At 36.2% G+C, this 21,872-nt stretch overlaps 1 protein-coding gene and 1 long non-coding RNA gene across 13 annotated transcripts in view; one reads left to right on the forward strand and one right to left on the reverse strand.

Annotated features, from left to right (window-relative positions):
• LOC118151662 (uncharacterized) overlaps positions 1-257 on the reverse strand; it is a 288,187-nt gene extending 287,930 nt beyond the window's left edge. For all 5 annotated transcript variants that reach the window (XR_013530818.1, XR_013530820.1, XR_013530816.1 and 2 more), the window contains exon 1: positions 27-257. This is a non-coding gene — a long non-coding RNA (uncharacterized LOC118151662). The remainder of the gene's footprint in view (positions 1-26) is intronic.
• SPDL1 (spindle apparatus coiled-coil protein 1) lies at positions 36-21,325 on the forward strand. 8 transcript variants are annotated; one of them, XM_035292109.3, is made up of 12 exons: positions 36-141; positions 4,414-4,594; positions 7,007-7,183; positions 9,231-9,425; positions 10,330-10,479; positions 10,579-10,677; positions 10,756-10,866; positions 13,323-13,463; positions 15,350-15,453; positions 15,849-16,036; positions 18,122-18,467; positions 20,618-21,325. In XM_035292109.3, exons 2-12 carry the CDS (start codon positions 4,436-4,438, stop codon positions 20,763-20,765), a joined length of 1,818 nt encoding a protein of 605 aa, XP_035148000.3. In that variant the 5' UTR covers positions 36-141; positions 4,414-4,435; the 3' UTR covers positions 20,766-21,325. The 8 variants fall into 8 exon arrangements, with proteins under 8 accessions (XP_035148000.3, XP_078215343.1, XP_035147996.3 ...); XM_035292110.3 differs by lacking the exon at positions 36-141 and adding an exon at positions 315-494; XM_078359217.1 differs by lacking the exon at positions 20,618-21,325 and having other exon boundaries at positions 4,393-4,594; positions 18,122-19,970.
• Positions 21,326-21,872: the final 547 nt, after the last annotated feature.

The raw sequence follows: 21,872 nt of genomic DNA on the forward strand, positions 1-21,872 counted from the left end.
TGCATTCAAAAAACCCTGGCGCTTACCTGAGAGTTAGCAGAGTGGATGTGCCGTTGACTGTGGAGTTAGCGTCCTTAGTGTGGAATCCCTGATCTCTCATTAGGAGCCGCTGGCTGCTGCAGCAGGGAACTGGGGTGAGAGGTAGGGGCAAGGGGCCTGGTGGGAGGTGGGTGTGGAAAGCGGCAGTAGGGAGAAGCGACCAGGGCCTAAGGAAAGCTGGGAGCAGGGGTCTTGGCCGAGGACTTTAGCTGAAACACTCCTTCCCCGGAACCCTGGGTGCTTATATACTGGGTTCCGAGCCGGTCTAATCTTCCGTTGGACCACCTCGCCGCTCTCGGGATTCTGGACAAATATGAAAGTTTGGGTCGGTTGCCGGGCCTCAAAACGTTAACCACCAGTGGGTCTGCGCTGTGCGGTATGGTGGACACTAGCCCGAACTGAGAAATGGTGCAGATGGGAGATACACAATGGATTTCAGAAATAGCGCAGAAAGAGTAATAGCTCAATAATTGTTATAATGATTACATGCTGAAACGATAATGTTTTGAGTGTATTTGGTTAAATAAAATATGTAAATTTTTCATGTGTTTTTTAAAAAATGATGGCTCCTAGAAAATTTAAAATCATGTAGATGGCTTGCGTTATATTTCTGCTGGACATCACTGCCCCAGCCGTATGTCAGATTCTGCCCTAATTGCTTTTCATTCGTTATCTGATTTAATCCTTTCAATAAACGATTAAATAAGTGTTACTGTGCTTGTTTTTATAGATAATTAAACAAGACATATAACTTGTCCAAGTTCATGCATCCTGTGAGTAGTGGAGACGGGGTGAGAACTCAGGCAGTTTGATTCCCAGAGTTTCCTATCTCCCAAATGCTTTGTGTGTGCTGTTTTTGAGAAGATAGAAAAGTGGTTGTAGCACCAAGGCTTGTAGGTAGATTCTGGTTCCCATCTTACTTAGCCTCTTAACTTGGGAGTAACCCTAAACAAGTTACCTAAGCCTTCTGTGCCTCAGTTTGCATGTGTAAATGAAGGAAGTACCTTCAACTTCTTAAGGTTTTTGAGAAGATTGAATAAGAATGTACATAAAGCACCAAGCACAATGTCTGCCACACATTAGCTGTAGCTTTTAATCAGCCACCTCATCCCTCTTTGTAGATTGATAGGTTAACTCTTTTTCATCCATTAGATCTCTGCTGAAAAGTTACCTCCTCAGGAAAATCTTTTTTGTCCATGTTCCCTTCTACACCCTGCCCCCGCAGGTTAGGATAGCTCACCCTTGTTAAAGGCTCAGGTAGCATATCTCTCTCTCTCTCTCTCTCTCGTCATACTTGTAACTTTATAGTTCAATTACTTGATTTAATGTCGTTTACTAATAGACTGTAGGATTCAAGAAGACAGGAATATTGTTTTGGGTTACCATTGTGTCCTCAGCACCAGCACAGTGTCTGACACACAATAAGAATTCCAGCAAATCTTGAATAAACAAGAGTTAATTTTTTTGGCTTCTCTGGATTTGCCTGGCTGGAGCGTCTTCATGTTAACCCTATTTTTTCTTTGGTAGTCGAGATGACAGTATTTACTGAACTCTGACTCATCAAGAGAATTAGACGAGATAATATATTTGAAGTACTTAGTATGGCAAATGGTAAATCCTCAACAAATGTGTTATTGTAAACAGTACAACATTTAGTTGGCTGGCCTTATCATCTACAGGCTTCAGGTCTTGCATTTTAGAGCAGTGACTGCCAACTTGGGATTATCTAGAACACCTTTTTTTCTCTCTTAAAACACTCTCTTCCCTTGTCATCATTCTCAGTTAAAGACCTTGCTTCCTAATTCATTGATTAATTGAAGCAGTTAAAAGGGTACTTACACAGACTTCCACTTGCTTGTCAGCATCTGAGCTCATATACTTTGCTTTCCTTTACTTTCGATGAAATCATGCCTCTATTAAAACAAGTCTCTACATTAAACCTCATCCTGTTTATTCGGGGATATTACTAGCAATTCTCCAGTGTCTTCAGATCATCAGCTTTTCTTTTCTCCTGGATTTATTCCATGACCTATAAACACTGTTATTTTTTTCCATCTCAAAAAAAAAAAAAAACTTGTCTCTACTTCCTCTCCAACTGCTGCTCCATTTATCTGTTGTCCCTTGCAGCATACCTGTACTTAATATCTTTATTAATCTCCTACCATTCTCTCTTGGCATTCTAGTTAGGCTTTCACCCCTACCTGTGTATCAAAACTATTCTTGTCACCAGTGACCTCCAGGAATTCAAGTTCAAAGACCAGTTCTCTGTTCTCACCTTAATTGCCTTAGCAGCAGCATCTGGCATGACTGATTACTTCCACATCCTTAATGCACTGTTTACTGCCTTCTAGGACAGCACATACTCCTGGTTTTCCTTCTACCTCACTGGTCACTCCTGATCCTCCACTTATCTTCTTCTCTACCTCATAACAGGGTTCAGTCCTGGGTCCATTTCTCTTTAAATATATTTATCCTCTATAGCCTGATTAACTCTCAAATTTACATCTCCAGCCAGGATCCCTCTTATATATCCAATTGCCTACTTGATATAGTTCATGTTTAAAACTTGAATTCCTGATTTTCATTCCAAAACATTCTTTACATCAGTGCTTCAGCTGATGGCAGTTCCATTTTACCAGGTGCTTAGGCCAGAAAGCTTGGAGAAACTTTTTACTTTTCCCTTTTTCACACCTCCCACATTATACCTTTCAGAAAATCATATTGACCTTACCTTCAAAACCTTCACAATTTGGCCGTTTCTCACAGTCTCCTGTGCTACCACTCTAGTCTGAGCCACCTCACATGGTCTCTGCTTCCAGCCTTGTTCCCCTTCTAACTAGTCAACATAGCAGCCAAAATGATCCTTTTAAAATATCAGATCCTCTACTCCAGACTTTGGAATAACTTCCCATGTCACCCAGAGTAGGAACCAACGTCCTAATAATGGCCTGATTTGCCCACTACCTGCTATCTCTTGCCCAAATTCAGGTTTCACTCCTTAGGCTTCTTTCTGCTTTAGGGATTCCCTTCTTGCTGGAACATTCTTCTAAATAGCTGCATATCTGATTATTTCATCTGTGTCTCCTAGTTACGCTACCTGTCGCTTCTCTCCAGCTTCTTGTTTTCTATTTTTTGTTATCTTCTGTTTCTGATTTATTAATATTTATTACTTCTTGTTTATCTTCCCCTCCTGGAATGTAACTTTCATGAGGGAGGAGCTTTTTTTTTGATCCATTTTGTTCCCTAATGAATCTGAACTGCCCAGAATGGAACCTAGTATATAAGGCATTCAAGAAATGCTTGTTCAGTGAATGACTACATTGACTCGAGACATGGGGGAACATCTTATAATGGCCTAGTGCTCTTTGAAGGCAAAGGTGAGTTTGAGTCTTGCTTAAGAGGCTGGGACCAAATAGTAAAGGATAATGAGTAAGGTTGATTAAAGTGGAATGTTTCTATATATAATGTTTAAGTCTTTGTTAAAAAATCTAGAATGAAAGGAATGTCCTTTAATTCTTGTGAATATGGTTTCAATTTTTGCATACTCCTATGAATAACTAGAAAAATACTAGTGAATCTCTTTTCAAGAAAGCAGATTTAATACATTCAGGAAGTTAACACTGTTGTGAAAAATTGCAGATGTAATATTCCTTTATCTTAAGAGTCTTATTCACACCTGCCTTTTTATATTTGTTTGTAGTACCCAGACCTTCCTTTTCTGGCAGTATTATTATTATTTTTCAAGACAGTATCTGGCTCTGTCAGTGCCGTGATCATAACTCATTGCAGCCTCTAACTCAAAACAATTTTCCCTCCTTAGCCTCCCAAAGAGCTGGGACTACAGGGGTTCACCACCATTCCCAATTTATTTCTATTGATTGATTGATTGAGATGGAGTCTTGCTATGTTGCTCAGGCTGGTCTCAAATTCCTGGCCTCAAGCAATCCTCCCCAGTTGCTGGGATTACAAGTATGAGCCACCATACCTGCTACTGTAAAGTTTTTTGGTTTTTGTTCTTGTTGTTCTCTTAATTTTGATTATATGGATAGTGGTCCAATTATAAGACCAACGTTACCTTAACATTTAAGGAAACTTAGTATACAACAACTGAACAGTTTCCTGATGATGAACTGCTTAAAAGCAAAATTAAATGTATTCTCTTTTGCTCTTTAATTTTTGGTCCTGAATCAGTAACAATTGTAAGAAGAGTTCTTGCTCTTGGAACAAGAATGTACATTTGACTACTTAAAAGTTGGGAAGAAAATTTTAATGTTTTTATATGGCGGTAGTATTGAGTAGATATATTCTATTATTGACATCATTGCACTGAATTTTTTGTATAAGCTTAAGTAGTTTTATTTCCTCTACTTGCAGTTGGCTAAAAAAAGAAAAGAACATGGAGGCAGATATAATTGCAAATCTTCGATGCAAGCTCAAAGAGGCTGAAGAAGAGCGATTAAAAGCTGCACAGTACGGTTTACAACTAGTAGAGAGTCAAAATGAATTACAGAATCAATTAGATAAATGTCGTAATGAAATGATGACCATGACTGAGGTAGGACTCTGGACTCCTCTGTCTGCAAGAGTGTGCTTAGCTATTGAAGATTTGTCCTGTCTAGCAATTAATAGTAGTAGTAGTTTATTCTTTTCTGAAGATTTTAGATCTGGTTCCCATCCTGCTCCACCCCTGTTAAAAAAGAATGAACTAAATGAATTCCTATTATTCTTTCCAACCTAGTATGTTCAGAATTTGAAAGATCCTGTTATCATTACTCTCTTTGCCACATTTACCACCAGATTTTGCTTTGTCTGCACACTTCCTAGATGACCTCACTTGTTTCAGACTTCTAAACATCTAGGTGCTCCATGACACTACACCAAGCCCTTAGTTCTCCTCTAAAATCTAGGTCTGTGTGTTCAGCTGCCCACTAATAGACTTCTCAAACTCAACACAGAAGAGTGGATTTTCTGTCATTAACCAAATATTCTTTTACAATTTTCTTTAACTTGTTTAGTAAATGTAACAGCATTCAGTTTCTTGAATACCAAAAATCTTTGATATATTCTTGGTTTCTTTATATACCAAAAATATAAAACTTTTAGTCAATATCTTTCCTTTATTTCTCACATTTAATTCATTAATAAGTTCTAAGAACTAGACTACAAAGCATCTATCTTTGCTACTGCCACCATATTCCAGACCGCTATCATGTCTCCTGGACAACTACTGTAGCCTTCCGACCTGGTTACCTGCTTCCATTGTTGCCATTCATGCCATTCATTCTTCACTCAGCGTCTAAGTGGTTATGCAAAAATATGCAAAGGTCATGTTACAGCCCTGCTAAAAACCATACAACAGCTTCTTCTTGTATTTACCACAAAATCTGAGCTCCTTACTTTGGTTTGTAGATCCCTATGTGACCTGACCCCTGCCAAGCTTCTGACCTCATCTCAAACTGCTTTGCCTTATTCTTCGTTATATTAGTCCTCCGTTATGGGCTTTATACCAGCTATTGCCTTTTTTTAATCTGTTTACCTCTCTCTGCTCTTGGATTGAGTCCTCAAACTTAAGCTTTTCAGTTAAATATGTCACCTCAGCAGAGAGGCCAACCCTGACTATGTAATGTAAAGTTGCCCAATTCACTCTTTTTTTTGAGACAGGGTCTTGCTCTGTCACCCAGGCTTAAGTCCAGTGGTGCAATCTCAGCTCACTGCCTACTCCAATTCCCAGGTTCAAGAGATGCTCCTGCCTCAGCCTCCCAAGTAGCTGGGATTATAGGTGTGTGCCACCACACCTGGCTAATTTTTGTATTTTTAGTAGAAACGGGGTTTTACCATGTTGGCCAGGCTGGTCTTGAACTCCTAGCTTCAAGTGATCTGCCTGCCCCTGCCTCCCAAAGTGCTGGGATTACAGGCACAGGCCACTGTGTCCAGCCCTGATTCACTCTTAATTATCTGCATTGCTAATTATCTCGATTATAAACTCCATGAGAGAGGGAATTTTGTATGCCTTGGTCACAGCTATATCCCCAGTGCCTGCCACACAAATATTTCTTATAAGAGTGAATGAATAAATCTGTGTAATTTAGCAAATGCTCAGTAACATATTTAAACTTGAATCTCTACATTGTAAATATGGCAGGTAAAAATTATCTATAACAGGTAAAAATAACTAGTGATGGCAACCTTTGTGTTTCTACTTAGTACTGTTCTAAACCAAGAACTGAGTACCAAGTCATAAAGGCAAAGTAAAGATTATAAATATCACTAAGAGTAGGAAATAAAACTGTGTTATACTTAATAATTTTGAGTAATAACTTGTGAAATTTCAGTGTTCATTTAACTGTTAATGCCCTTTGCCTTATTTTAAAATAAAATGGCTTTTGAGGAGAATATTTTATCATTTTTTAAAGCTTGTTGAAGGAGTTTATACTCATACCCTTTTTAATGTCTAAACCTCCCTGTGAGTAAACAAAATTCCTTTTAATTACTCCTTTTGTCTCAGCACTACATTCATTCTGGTAGACATTTCATGAACATTTCTCAGATGACTAGGTTCTGAAAGTAAAGGCTAATTCAATATTTCTTTTTTTTCAACTATTTTACTACTACGTTGTGTTCAGAGCTACAAGTAGAACATCTCATTAGGAAAACTTAAATGCTATTAAATATTTTTTGTTGTAAGCAGAGATTACTTGATATGTTCACATACTATGGAGCACTTTTTACTTCCTTGACAGCACACGGAAGCAGTAAGGTATCCCTTGCATGGGTTTAACATAGTCTCAAAATACACCTAAGGCATTTGTTAAGACCGATTAACTACAAAGTTATTCCAGGTTTAACATGTTATTTGGAAAGCAGCAAATGCTTGAAATAAGAATGAAACAGTTGAAGTTTGAAAACTGATTATAAATGGCTTTAGGCTATGTTTATGTAACTGAATTGTAATTGAATCTGTTTTCAGAGTTATGAACAAGAAAAATATACCCTTCAAAGAGAAGTTGAACTCAAGAGTCGAATGTTAGAAAGTTTCAGCTCCGAATGTGAAGTTATTAAACAACAACAAAAAATACACCTGGAGAAATTGGAACAACAACTAAGCAGAAGCCATGGGCAGGAAGTGAATGAACTAAAAACTAAGGTTGGGATATCTGTGTATTTCAGAGCAAAATATTCCATGTTTATGCAGCCATTTGTAAACTTTGGATGATAAAAATTTCCTTAAATGTCAGCTTTCCAAAATAGCCAAGATCTAACTCTTCATTATCTTAGTACTGAGGGGGAACACTGAGATAGGAGAGATTGCCAACGCGACTTGTATAAGCTACATTCTACTAATTAAATATAATTATTAATTTTTGGTCACTGAATACTTGTGAAGGTTTAGTTTAGTGACTAACTTGGCCTCCTTGCTGATAGTACAGCAGTTTGCAGAAAGCCTGGTCTCCTAGCCTTCTCTGCAACCATTGGTATGCTTTGTAATTCTGTAAAAACTCACCAGTAGTTTCTTACCAATTAATATGCATTACAAATGACACTTTATCGTTTGTTTACTGAAGATATACTAATGTCTGTGATTCAGTTCTTAAAATAATTCTGTGGCTCGGTATAGAATTATTATCTCCATATACCAGATGAGAGAGCTACTGTTGAGACAGATTGAGTGAATTTAACACAATTCAAGAGCTAGAAATTCTCCATCTAGATTTGAACCGAGGCTGTCTGACTCCAAAGGCTATGAATCCCTCTACATAGTCTAACAACACATTACACTGGCTCCATTTTAAACATAAATGCAAGATAAATGATTGGTTGGTGGTTTTCCCTTTTGGTATTCCCAGCTACCCAATGCTTTCAGGTTGCTTCTAAGGAATCTAGAACTTTTTATCATGGATCTGCTTTGTGTATAGTGTGTGCTCTGACTTTTCCAGACACCTCTCTACCAAAACTTACCTGACTTGTCCTCCTTTCTCAGAAGTCTGTATTCCAATTTTCAGCTTCTTGTGTAGACACTTCTAAGATTTTCATATTTCTGGGTACCACCTATACTATACTTAATGTCTCACTGACTCTCTTTAAATGTTTTCTGATTTTAAGAAACATCCATGAAATTACATATTTAAGCTTGCTTATTTTGTCCTAGTATACACTGAAACAAACATAGCTATCTAAATATGTCTTTGTGTAAAACATAATCATCTTGCATACCACTCTGACAGGTAATATCATCCAGCTTGTCTGAAACTAATCTGATTTGAGGCCTTAATGACTGATAATGATGTGCGTTTTTCCCCCTCTGTATGTTATTTTTACTTTTGCAGTAGCTTTCATTACCTAAATAAAAAAAGAATAATATAGGGAGTATTCAGAGACTGAGGCAAGGCTAGTTATAGAGATGGCTTTTTTTTTTTTTTTTTTTTTGGTGTAACAAAGAGTAAATTAGTGAAATATTTTGTTTTACTGATTTTTCTCAAATCACTTATTCCAAAATTTGGAGGCTTTTTTAGTGCCTTTTCTTCTCTTATTTCTCACATTTAATTCATCAAGTTCTAAGAACCTGACCTACAAAACATCTGTCTACGCTACTGCCACTCCAGTCCAGACCTTCATCATCTCTTCCCTGGACTACTGCTGTACCTTCTGACCAGGTTGTGTGGAAGCTTTAAAGATTTTTCTATTTCTGTGTACCACCTATGCTATTACTTAATTTATCATGGACTCTTTAAATATTTTCCGAAACATCAATGAAATTACATATTTAAGCTTATTTTTTTCTAGTATACACTGAACCAAACATAGCTATCTAAATACACATGTTTAGATGTGATACTGAGATTAACTGAGCAGCTGTCAAATGAAAGAGTATTCAAGCCTGCTTCCATTGTTTCTCTTCATGCCACTCATTTGTTACACAGTAGCCAAGTGGTCAGCAACACAGTGCCTCCAGATTGCTTCTAAGACATCCAGACCCACCTTGATTACTCATGGATTATTTCTGTGCTTATTAAAAAAGGTCTGTCACTATCTGTTACAAGATGCCTAACCTTGGGCAAATAGGAAACTCCAATAGTGTCATTATTCAGTAAGATTAATAGTGTCATCATTCAGTAAGTTTGGATCAATCAGTTCAATCAATGATGTTTTTTAGAAAAAAACTTTCAATTTATGACTGATTTTTTTTTCTTTAGATAGAAAAACTGAAAGTGGAATTAGATGAAGCTAGGCTTAGTGAAAAGCAGCTGAAGCACCAAATAGATCATCAGAAGGAACTCCTCTCTTGTAAATCAGAGGAACTGCGCATAATGTCTGGACGTGTGCAGGAAAGCATGTCTTCAGAGATGCTGGCTCTTCAAATTGAGCTGACAGAAATGGAGAGTATGAAGGTAATTTTTATGTCATGTGTTTCTCAGGTTTTCTCTTTTTTCTGGCATATTTTTATATGTTTTGGTAATAATTCTTAAGACCTTGTTTGAAGGCTGAAACATTTTTTGACCTAACTTGCATCTAACTAATTAAAAAATGCTTTTTTTTAGGTGGATGACTTCATTCATAACATAGCTTTAGATTATATGATTATATGTAAGGCAAACTTTACTTTTAGATTAATGAAACCTCTGGAAGAATTTAGAGGCGTATACTCTGATCCCGATTTTTATCATAAGAGCCCAGTATAAAATGTTGGTTCAGTGGAAGTTGAAATGCATGTGAACTTAGTTTTTTCACTGAAAGCTAAAGCTAATTAAAAATTAAAGCCTTAAATTTATAGAGGAAAAGGGGCAGTCTCTAAAGGCTTTTACTTGTTTCCCCATAATTTAACAGTAATAGTAATTTCTATTACTTTAGTATGTACCTGACAACTTTTGACTGGTTCTTTACTTTTAATTTTGGATGTGAACCACAACTTAATTTTTTATTGACTCTCTTTAAATATTTTCTCATTTTAGGAAACATCAATGAAATTACATATTTAAGCTTGCTTATTTTTTCCTAGTATACACTGAAACAAACATAGCTGTCTAAATATGCCTTTGTGTAACACATAATCATCTTGCATACCATTCTGACAGGTAATATCATCCAGCTTGTCTGAAACTAATCTGATTTGAGGCCTTAATGACTGATAATGATGTGCGTTTTCCCCCTCTGTATGTTATTTTTATTTTTGCAATAGCTTTCATTACCTAAATAAAAAAGAGTAATATAGAGAGTATAATTGAGATAAACTGAGCAGTTGTCAATGAAAAAGTATTCAAGAGAATGTCCTCGTTTTCACTTCCTATTAAATAGACCACCCTCACAGAAGAAGTGAATGAACTACAATACAGACAAGAACAGCTAGAACTTCTCATTACTAACCTAATGCGCCAGGTAGACCGGCTTAAAGAGGAAAAAGATGAGCGAGAGAAAGAAGCAGTTTCTTACTATAATGCTCTAGAGGTACTATGATTACAGTAACATCATCTTTTCCAATTAATCATAACTTATTTTCTTGCTAATCTAATCTCTATTATCTAAATTGTTTTCTTTTGAATTCAGAAAGCTCGTGTAGCAAATCAAGATCTTCAGGTGCAGTTGGACCAGGCACTCCAGCAAGCCTTGGATCCTAATAGTAAAGGCAACTCTTTGTTTGCAGAGGTACTTATAAGTATTCTAACTACTAAATTGGCATTTTCATTTACTACAAGAACAATTAAGCATGTTAATATTTTGTAGGTAGAAGATCGAAGGGCAGCAATGGAACGTCAGCTTATCACTATGAAAGTCAAGTATCAGTCACTAAAGAAGCAAAATGTATTTAACAGAGAACAGATGCAGAGAATGAAGGTATAGAGCTATCACTATCAAAGGTTTATTAAACAAATTTTCTTTCGTCATTATGTATACAAATACATCAAAGAAACTATCTTTTCCTGCAAGAAGTGTACTTATATAGTTATTTCTAGAACTGCATGATTTCAAAAAATCAGTTTTTGAATTGATCAAAAGATGTATTTATACTTAAAAAATAATCTTGGAATATATATTTAGTAATAGTGTATTTAGCAATCATTGTTTTTTTGTTTGTTTTAATGGTTATTCACTAGCCTTGATAGGGAAGCACAAATCTTTTTTTTTGTAGAGTAGAAAAAGAAAAATATTTATTTCCTTTTCTTGGCGTGATGTCTTTCCAAGCATAGCCATAGGGTTCCTATTCACCATTCCTCTGCTCTTTCACCAAGGCTTATTATGGAATGAAATTTGGATTATTCAGGGTTCCCTTTCCTTGTAGTCTCTCAAGTCAAGCACATAGACCCTTTTAATTTTACAGATTTTGTTGGTCATCATTCTAGCCAAAGAAGAAGTAAAAGAAAATCATGTGGAAATTAGAAAGATTCCAATATTGTAACAATCCTTAGAATTCTGATCCCTCATCCACTGTACCTTACTCTACCGAGGTAGTAATTGGAATCTGGAAAGGCTTCCTTCCTTTTATTCAGGATGATGGGCTTTACCAAAGAAATGGGAAAGGTCAATGATGAAACTTGGGAGTTAGGTGGATTTGTGGTTTTGTCACTTAATAGCTCTGTGGCCTTGGACAAGTATTTTAATTTTCAAAGCATCAGTTCCTCATCTATAAAGTGGAGATGACAGAACCCTCCTCTTAGAAGTGTCCTACAGTTAAAGCGTAGTAAAATACTTACCTACGGCCGGGCACGATGGCTCACGCCTATAATCCCAGCACTTTGGGAGGCCAAGGTGGGTGGATCACGAGGTCAAGAGATCGGGACCATCCTGGTCAACAAGGTGAAACCCCATCTCTACTAAAAATACAAAAATTAGCTGGGCATGGTGGTGCGAGCCTGTAGTTCCAGCTACTCGGGAAGCTGAGGCAGGAGAATTGCTTGAACCCAGAAGGCAGAGGTTGCAGTGAGCCGAGATCGTGCCATTGCACTCCAGTCTGGGTAACAACAGCGAAACTCCATCTCAAAAAAAAAAAAAAAAAATACTTACCTACTAGTTGGCAAATGAGTGTTTAATGAACAACAGCTGTGAATTTTATTTCTAAGGATTTCCAGACTGTGCTGCTTCATTTCCTGAGACTCTCCTTTCTGAGAAGTATTTCTTTATAAATTTTCTTACATTTACCCTTAGTTTTCTTACAGTGTTTGTTGGGGGTACTTTTAATCTCCACTGTTCATGATGTACCAAAATATGTTTAGAGACTAGAAGCATTCTGAATCTTAGACTAAGGCCTAGCCTCCAATCTGAAACAGGAACAAAAAGGATAAGTTTAAAAATGCTAAAAGTCATTTTCAAGCTTGTATCATTGCTTGCTTTACTCAACACTATAGTTAAACTAACTGGCACTTTTTTCAACTCCAGAAATTTCCAAAGGCAGAAGGAAATGCTAGGTTTAGAGTCTCCCTCTGATAGCTTTGCAACTCCAGATTTAGGGAGTGGGGAGCTATAATTAGGTAAGCTGAGTGCTATCCTAAAAAAATTAAAACATGGTCCGGGCGTGGTGGCTCACGCCTGTAATCCCAGCACTTTGAGAGACCAAGGCAGGCAGATCACCAGAGGTCAGGAGTTCGAGACCAGCCTGGCCAACATGGTGGAACGTCGTCTTTACTAAAAATACAGAAATTAGCCAGGCGTGGTGGCAAGTGCCTATAATCCCAGCTACTCAGGAAGCTGAGGCTGAGGCAGGAGAATCGCTTGAACCCGGGAGGCAGAGGTTGCAGTGAGCCGAGATCGCGCCATTGCACTCCAACCTGGGGGACAAGAGTGAGACTTCATCTAAAAAAAAATATATATTGAAGATTGCCCCAGTATCCCGTGATATAGCCTTTTATCTTTGCTTTTCATGTCATTTGTGAATCTAACATTTGTGGCTGTGAGTAGCTTAGTTTTCCCCACTTAATTAGAATTAATTAAAATTTTTGAGAAACCCATCAGACCCTTAATGAGAGCTAGTGCTTATGATAAACAGTGTGCAGCATTTAGCCAGGCTTACTTACCAGTTTAGTGGTGTGCTTTTGGACCACAGCCATGCAGGTCAGTTTTATGTTTCACAAAACTACAAATAATTTTATTACGGACTTTAGTTATCATCCATAAGTAGTCAAAATAAGTATTCAGATGTTATGTCTACAACAAAAGTTATCATTAGATTAGAAATAGCTAATTAGTTTCCAGAATGAGTTCACAGTAATATAGTACAAAATATGAATGTATCAAAAAAGTAGTTATCGACTTTATCTCACTTAATTTTATTAGAGGGGGTAATTTTGTTTTTCTAGTTACAAATCGCCACATTGCTACAAATGAAAGGGTCTCAAACTGAATTTGAACAGCAGGAACGGTTGCTTGCCATGTTGGAGCAGAAGAATGGTGAAATAAAACATCTTTTAGGTGAAATTAGAAATCTGGAGAAATTTAAGGTATGTATAACATTTAAAAAAACAAACAACCAAATTTTGATCTGAATATCTTAAAATTTGGTTTGTATTTTAAGTTGAAAATACTAATAAATATCTTGTGGGAGATACTTTGAGACTAAGTAAATGCCTCTTTCTCCTTATGCTTAAACATCCATTCATGATTCTTGCCTGAAACATAATTCTGTGATGATTGCTAAATGGTAATTCCATCACTTCTACATTTATTAGTTGGAATTCTAACGAAGGGACAGAAAAGAAAAATCTTTTCCCTCACTTATTCATTCATTTATTTATATCGGTATAGCCTCATGGATTCTCATTTTATCCTATGAGTTATAATCCATTGCTTGCTTTATTTACTCTGATATTCAAATTGTCTCAGATTTGGTAGTCGAAGTGCTCGTATTTGAGTAGTTTCTTACTGTATGGCACAATAAGGTATTCCTAGCTAACCTGCGCCAGCCCTGGGATTATCTTTTCTTCAAGGAGCATTGGTTTCTTTTAGTGGAAAATGGTATTTGTCTAAGTGTGTGTGTGTGTGTGTGTGTGTGTGTGTGTGAATTCACCTGTGTTTTCTACTAGTACTTGTGTGGTTTCGTTTTTTACATTTAGGTATCTGATCCCGATTGAAGCTTATTTTTGTATATAATTTGAGGTATAAATCTAATTTTATCTTCTACCTAATAAGTAGGCAGTTGTCCCAGAGTCATTTGATTAAAAAAAAAAAATCAATCTTGACCCTAGTGATTTGAGTTGACACCTTTATCATGCATCAAGTCTCCATGTATACTTGAGTCTGTTTCTAGATTTTCTGTCTACTACATTGGTCTGCTTCTGCGTGTGTCAGTACCACACTGCTTTATTAATTATAAAGGCTTTAAAATATGTTTATCTGGTGACTATTTCCTCACTATACATTCTTTTTTGGTGTTTTCCTGTCTGTTTTTGAATGTTTTTGTTTACAAACATCTTGTCTAGCACCAAAAAAAGTTTGTTGGCTTTCTATTAAAATTGCATTAATTTAAGATTTTAAGTTAAGTAACTTAGGGAACATTGATATCTTTTCATTAACCAACCTCCTAATGAACTAAAGTTTGTAAATGACAAATTTTTGTACATGTTAATAACCTCTTAGGCATTCTAAATTGTAGCCATTAGTACATCATAAAATCTTAAGTTTACATAACTTTATTTCTGCCTCTTACAAAAAGTGTTGAAAGGACTGCAAATTTGGTTAAATTGGCAGCCTTATGTTTTCCACCAGTGGGCTCCGAACTATACTTTGAAAATTATGGCTTTAAATCAGGGTAAAGTTATTTATAACCTCTGAAATTGTTTCACGTTTTTAAGCAGATTTACATTTTTTATACCCCTGGAGAAATGTATAGTTTCCGTCTAAGTCTCAGAAGAGCTTGCTCTACATTTTTGCCTGGGGTGGGGAGAAGACTATCAGAAGAGGGGGATACCAAATATAAATGTAATGCTCTCATCTTTTTTTTAATGTTTTTCCAGTTTATGGTTTTGTTACAAAGGCCAGAATTCAGTCCAGCAGGCATTTATTTCTTCTATTTTTAAAAGCCAGGAGAGGGAAGCCAAAAGATGTTGGTATGGTTAGAAGCCTAGGCTTTGGAGTCAGATCTGGGTTCAGATTTTCTCTTCTTGAATTACTTTCCTCTGCATTTGGAGCCTGCTTCCTTATCTATAAGAGAAGGAATGTTAATTCTTTTACCTACTTCAGAGGCGAATGAGTTAAATGGGTAGTTCTTAGCATAGTAAATGCCAAGGGGTAAGTAAATTCAGTAAGTGATGGTGCTATTGTTAATAAACATACACTAACCTCTTATTTGTTACTTATTTTAAGTAACACAAATTTTTGCTTTTTAAAGAATTTATATGAAAGTATGGAATCTAAGCCTTCAGTCCACTCTGGTGCTCTGGAAGATAACACCTATTATACAGATTTACTTCAGATAAAGCTGGATAACTTAAAGTAAGTGTCTGTGTTGGTGGATGTAAAGATGGACATGTCACTTGCTTAGAATAGTAGTGTCAGTGACTTCAAAGTTTTTTTGAAGTTGCCAAAGGAAATTATCCGAAAAGAAAGGCAACAAAAATATCTTTGTGCAGATATTCATGCATGAATACATTTGAAAGACTGTTTCCTCCTTTGTCCATTTCCTTTCAAGAATGCATGAATATTTTTTAAATTTGACACTACTGTTGTTAAAGATTATTTAAATTGTTTACTATTTGTTTGTTACTAAAACCACAGAAAAATGTATTTTTAAGTAAGTTCAAATATGCAATGAAATATTTATACCACTACACTTATTTATATTATATGCTGTTTTAATACTCCTTGGTTCCCCTTTTTTATTGTCATAGCAAAGAAAATGAAAGCACTAAAGGTGAATTGTCCATACAGCGAATGAAAGCATTATTTGAGAGCCAACGGGCTCTGGATCTTGAGCGAAAACTTTTTGCAAATGAAAGATGCCTACAGCTTTCAGAAAGTGAAAATATGAAACTGAGAGCTCAACTAGATGAATTAAAACTAAAATATGAACCTGAAGGTATATATGTCTTACGTATTTTGTCTTTTAAATAATGAGTAATCCTGAGAAATTATATCAAATTATTTTCTTACTGTAGTTTTATGCAAATCCTATTACAAATTCATTTGTATTTATATACCTGTAGTTAATAAGGCAAATTTATTCTGTAAGATATGTGGAAAAATTAAGAAAGAACTGGATACTGAGTGTGCATGAATATATCATATATCCTTTTTGGATATCTAAATTCATATTGTAGAGTAGAAACTTGGTATTTGAGACTTTCCCATTTTAAGATTACAGTATTTTTTGTCATACCAAATAGTTTAATTATGTTGAAGCAGCTGATGTTTGGAACCTATATGAGGTAGGACTGTTTATAGAAAATCTAAAATAATGGGAACTTTAAAAGGTGGATCTTTATCTCTGCCCCGATCTAGGACGAGTAAGTACTCCACCGTATCAAGATTCAGGCTTCTTGCATGTTTTGGTCTGCAGCCATCCTGTTGAGCACAATTTGATCATGCAGCATCACCTGCCGATGAGAAAGGCTAAGAAACTCAGTCTTGATTCTCAGGGTCCATGTTCCTTCCTAACTAAATATTGGAAATTCTTTTATTAAGGAAGAACAGTGAGCCAGGTGTGCATGGTGGCTCCTGCCTGTAATCCCAGCTCTTGGGGAGGCAGAGGGGGAAGGATAGCTTGTGCGTAGGAATTTGAGATTTGCTTGGGCAATGTAGCAAGACCCCATTCTCCAGAAAAAGGGGCAGAGGGGTAAGGAAAGAACAGTGAAACATACTAGGGAACATCTAGCAAGTCTAATCACTGAGCTAGAAAGTAGCCTAACCATACAGTTTCTGCATCATGTATACTACAGAGAGTGAATTTTATTGTAATACAAATTAAAAAACAAAAGGCAAAATGTGAAGAAGTCTTAAGAATGGGATGGTTCTACAATGCCCCCTCCCCTGAAAGAGTGTTACATGTTTTAGATTAAGGATTCTTAACAAGCTTTTGTCCCTGCACTCTCCACATGCCTCAGTCTGTCTTCATATTTTCTCAGTGAACTGCTGTGATTCTCAACAATAGTGGGGAGGTTGCCAAAAATAGGAAGGTTTCTACACAATTGAAAAGGCTTCTCTTTCTCTTACTCTTTTTTTCTTCCATGATTCTGATAGGCTCCCTGATTAAGAATTATCCATTATGAATTTCAAACATTTGTTGAACTGAACACAGCAAATAGGAGGCGAGGTAGTGAATTCTGATAATGTGGGTTTCAAAGGAGCAGTGCAAGAAAAAGGGAAATCATAGTCTAAGAGTAACAATGCAGAGTAAAAACAACCCCTTGTGCTACCAGGGTTCTCAGACTCCACTAACATTTTGATTTTGAAAATTAAATATACTGATAATGGGGATAGGGAAAAGATGCTAGAGCAATTAATTCAGTGGCTTGTGTATGACCTGCTTAGATAGAATGATGTTAGGCCATGAGGATAGAAGGCATTGCAGTAGTCTTCAATGAGACATGATAGGGTTGGGCTAGGGAAGTAGCCATCATAAAAGTAGTCTGATTCTGCATATATTTTGTTGGTAGAGCTAACAGGCATATATTACCAATGTTCAGAAAGTTTGACCTATTCTTAGTTAATTCTTCTAACACACAATACTCAGTGAAGTGGGTGCTTTTAATCCCCATTTTTATCTGTAATCCTTCATTACAGATAAAATGAAGCTCAAAGAGGTTAAATAATTCCCCAAAGACATGGCTGCCAAATATGAGGATTAGGATTCAGACCTGGACTCCTTATCTCCACACTGAGATCTGATGAACCACCTTTATCAAAACTCCAAAAGAGAACACAAGCTCATGCCTGGAATCAAAATACTGAATTCCCAAGGAAAAATGTATAGCCAAAGAAACTTTAAAATACATAATTTATGTAGATTCCATGCTAATTAATAAAAGGTAGAAACAATAACATTTCAGTGAGGAGATGGGTGCATTTTAAAAGAATGGAAAAAGTTATAACTAGTTCTGGCTTCTTGTGCTGATTGTGTCTTTGTTTTCTTACATTTTTTTCCCCCATTCATTTTTATTCTCAGAGACAGTTGAAGTGCCTGTACTGAAAAAGAGGCGTGAGGTGCTGCCTGTGGATATAACCACCTCTAAGGATGCATGTGCCAACAACAGTGCTGCCGAGGGAGAAGTTCATCGATTACCGCCTCAGAAACAGGAGACACAGTCCTGTCCTAGCAGTTTAGAAGATAACAACTTGCAACTAGAAAAATTAGTTTCTATAAACACACCAGTAGGCACTCTGTCTCCTCACAAAAATCTGCCCATGGATATGCAGCTAAAGAAGGAAAAGAAGTGTGTGAGAATCATAGGAGTTCCAGCTGACTCTGAGGCCTTAAGTGAAAGAAGTGGAAACACCCCTAACTCTCCCAGGTCAGTGTCCTCTTTTCCTCAAGGCAACCAGCAGACCTCTTCATCTCTCCTGTCTCGCTGCATGAACTGTGCTGTCTGTTTCTTTATCTACTTTCTTAGTATTGCATGCAGTATAATTCCTCAGTTTCATCTACCTACTTTCAACTTTTCCAGAACTTTGAGAAAGACTAAAATGATTGCAAAGGGAAAGTACTCCTGAATAAGCGAATCACGTTAAAAAGTCACACATTTCTGTTTCATGAAAGGAAATATCACAGTCTAACACGTCTCTGAATGTTTTATCAGTTTGAATAAATGTACTGTTATTTTTCTCTTGGTCCAAGCATGACCATGAAAGAAAAATTAACTCACTTTCTCAAAGGGCTTTCCAGTAGTCTAAGAAATTTCAGCCTTCTAGAAAATGTAGGTGAACTTTTTATGTCTTTTAAAATTGCTAATCCTAGGCATTCAGAAATGGGCTTTGATACTTATTTTGACATTTTTACATATCAAGGCTAGTTCATTTTCATTGTTTCAAGCCTCTAGTTTCTGCATAATTGAGTTTGTGACTAAAAGAAATAGTGTCAGACATGTATGTCTGAAGGAATTAATGTCCCAAGGGCTTTGTCCTTTAAAAAAATAATCGAGGTCAGAAGGTAAGAGAAAGTGAACGAAAGGGAAAGGTAAGTAGCAGTGGCTAGGCTAGAGTTCTGGATGTGTACAGCAGGAGAAATGAATGAGGAAATTGGAGAAAGTAAAAGAAAGATGAAAGATGTCTGCACGCAGTGGGATGCTAGAGGCATTTAAAACAAATACCGGTAGGCATTCAAAAAGTTAAGCACATTGATGTAACAATAGGTAACAATAGCTAGCTTGGATTATTTCCTATGAAATGAGATCTTGAACGTGCTACTAGGGCTACATTCGTCTTAGAGAGTAGAGACAGATTAATAAGACATTTTACTAACGTACATTTGAGTAGAAAGAGTATGACACAGCCCACATCATATAAAAGGGCTTCCTTATATGTTTTATCTGATTTCTCTCCAAGTCTTCAGTGCTACTAAATGTAATACTCAACAGTAAAAGCACTTCAACAATGTTAGCTGCTATTATTATAAAGAATAGTAATTTATTACTCCCTCCTTGGATTTTTATATAATGTTATAATCTGTGAGTCACATAAAATAAAAGTGCTATTCTTAAGGAAAAAGTAACTTCAAATGAATATCTGCCGCATACACATGGTTTCAAAGAGTTCTGAAACAAATGCAGCAGATTATGCCTGTTTATATGTGATGCATTGTGTAAATGTGCTTGGCCAGTGTGTATTTCTGGAGGTGGATTTCCAGAATTGATAAGTACCAACCTTGCTGTCTGTATTGTCTTCATTTCTTTTTCTGCCTTTTTTGCTTGATAAAAATTACTTAAGCAAATGTATGTGGCTAACTGACTCTAATTAATTAGCACGTTGGAAACTTTTTGTCTTGTTAGTTAAACAAAAAAATAAAATACCACAAAACATTTGTGTGTGTGTGTGAGTCCATCTGCTAACTTGTTTCCAACTCTGTTTTCTACATGTTTTGCGTAGATGCACAATCCTAAGATAATTTTGGAACAGTAAATATGGCTTTTATTGGGAACTTTACTATTGCATGCTTTATAAAACTAATTGGTGTTCTTGTTATCAAGAATCTTTACATGCCTTTAAAAAAATACCTCTCCACTGTTTACCTTTTCTTTATTTTGCTAGTTGAAACTCAGTATTTTACTATGAAACAAATAGACATCTATTTGTACAGCACAAGATTCCACGTTATTTTTGTCTTGCACTTAGCCTTTTGTATGTCATTTACAATTAAAATATTGCTGTAACATTTCAGTTTTTGTGTTAAGTGCTTATCATGATAGGTGCTCTGTCATATTTTAATTCTTTAATTTAGGCCTTGCCGTGACTTTGTAAAGATACTCTTTAAACTTAAAAAGTAATTGAGCCTATTGATATAAAAAGACTCTCAGTGAGACAGTAACTTAATATTCTTAATGGTATTGAACTATATTTTTTTCCTTGAAGATCATGCCTCATTGGAGGCCCATTATACTGGGGGTTTGTTTTCTTCAATCCTTCTTAACCACATTTGAATTCAGAGTGGATACTTTAATGCCTGTAGGTTAGCTGCTGAATCAAAGCTTCAAACAGAAGTTAAAGAAGGAAAAGAAACTGCAAGCAAATTGGAAAAAGAAACTTGTAAGAAATCACACCCTATTCTATATGTGTCTTCTAAATCAACTCCAGAAACCCAGTGCCCTCAACAGTAAAGACTTTTCTTTAATAAGAGTACAGTACCACTTGCCTCCAAAGTTACTGTGCTGCGTAGTTAAGATCGTCTTTATCTTATGTATACCACCTTCTGGGTTATTTAGATCTATTTATTGTGGCAGGACCTGGCATTTTCATGTTCCTTTGACCAAGTGTTCAGAATTTGCTTGACTCTAACCTGGAGAGTTCTTTGAGTGATTATCCATCCTGGAGTGTCTATGACAGTGAGTAAACTATTAACTGAAGGAAAATATTGTAATTAATATATCTATTTTCTGTACTGTATATAGATTAAGTGATAAAAACACTTAATCTACCTTCAGAGCCATATATTTGAGAACACTCAAATCATTATATTTTCCTATGTACTTTTAAAAATAAACTTAGTTTTAAACTCTGTTATAAAACTAGAAAACATGTCTTAAAAATATACATTATATGGTTTCAGGATTTTGTCAGTGTTTAAAGAACCAATGTTCATTCATCTTTGTGTTTATATACATGATTTAAATTTTGTCTCACATAATTTTGAAATTTTAAATAAAACAGCAATGATTTATTTTTTTTTCTAATTTCTTACTCTGTATAGGTAAAAGGGTGTTATCAAAAGGGAATAGAAAGTACTTTGGGAGGCTGAGGCAGGTGGATCGCTTGAGTCCAGGAATTCGAGACCAGCCTGGGCAACTTGGCAAAACCCCGTCTCTACAAAAAATTAGCTGGGCATGATGGTGCACACCTGTAGTCCCAGCTACTCGGGAGGCTGAGGTGGTAGGATCATCTGAGCCCAGTAAGGACATTGAGGCTGTAGTTGATCTGTGATCACACTACTGCACTCCAGCCTGAGCAACACAGCAAGACCCTGTCTCCAGGAAAAAAAAAAAGAAAAGTGGGGGGAATAAATAAGGAGAAAAAAGAAACTTCAGGAGTTCTTAATTCCCTTACATATAATTGTATATATAATTTTATGGTTAATTATATGTATACACAGATGGTCCCTGACTTAGCAATGGTTTCACTTAATGATTTTTCGACTTTTCAGTGGTAGAAAAACAGTATGCATTCAGTAGAAACTGTACTTCAAGTACCCATATGACCATTCTGTTTCT

The sequence above is a fragment of the Callithrix jacchus genome, chromosome 2, assembly GCF_049354715.1.
Source record: "Callithrix jacchus isolate 240 chromosome 2, calJac240_pri, whole genome shotgun sequence".
NCBI classification, from domain to species: domain Eukaryota; kingdom Metazoa; phylum Chordata; class Mammalia; order Primates; family Cebidae; genus Callithrix; species Callithrix jacchus.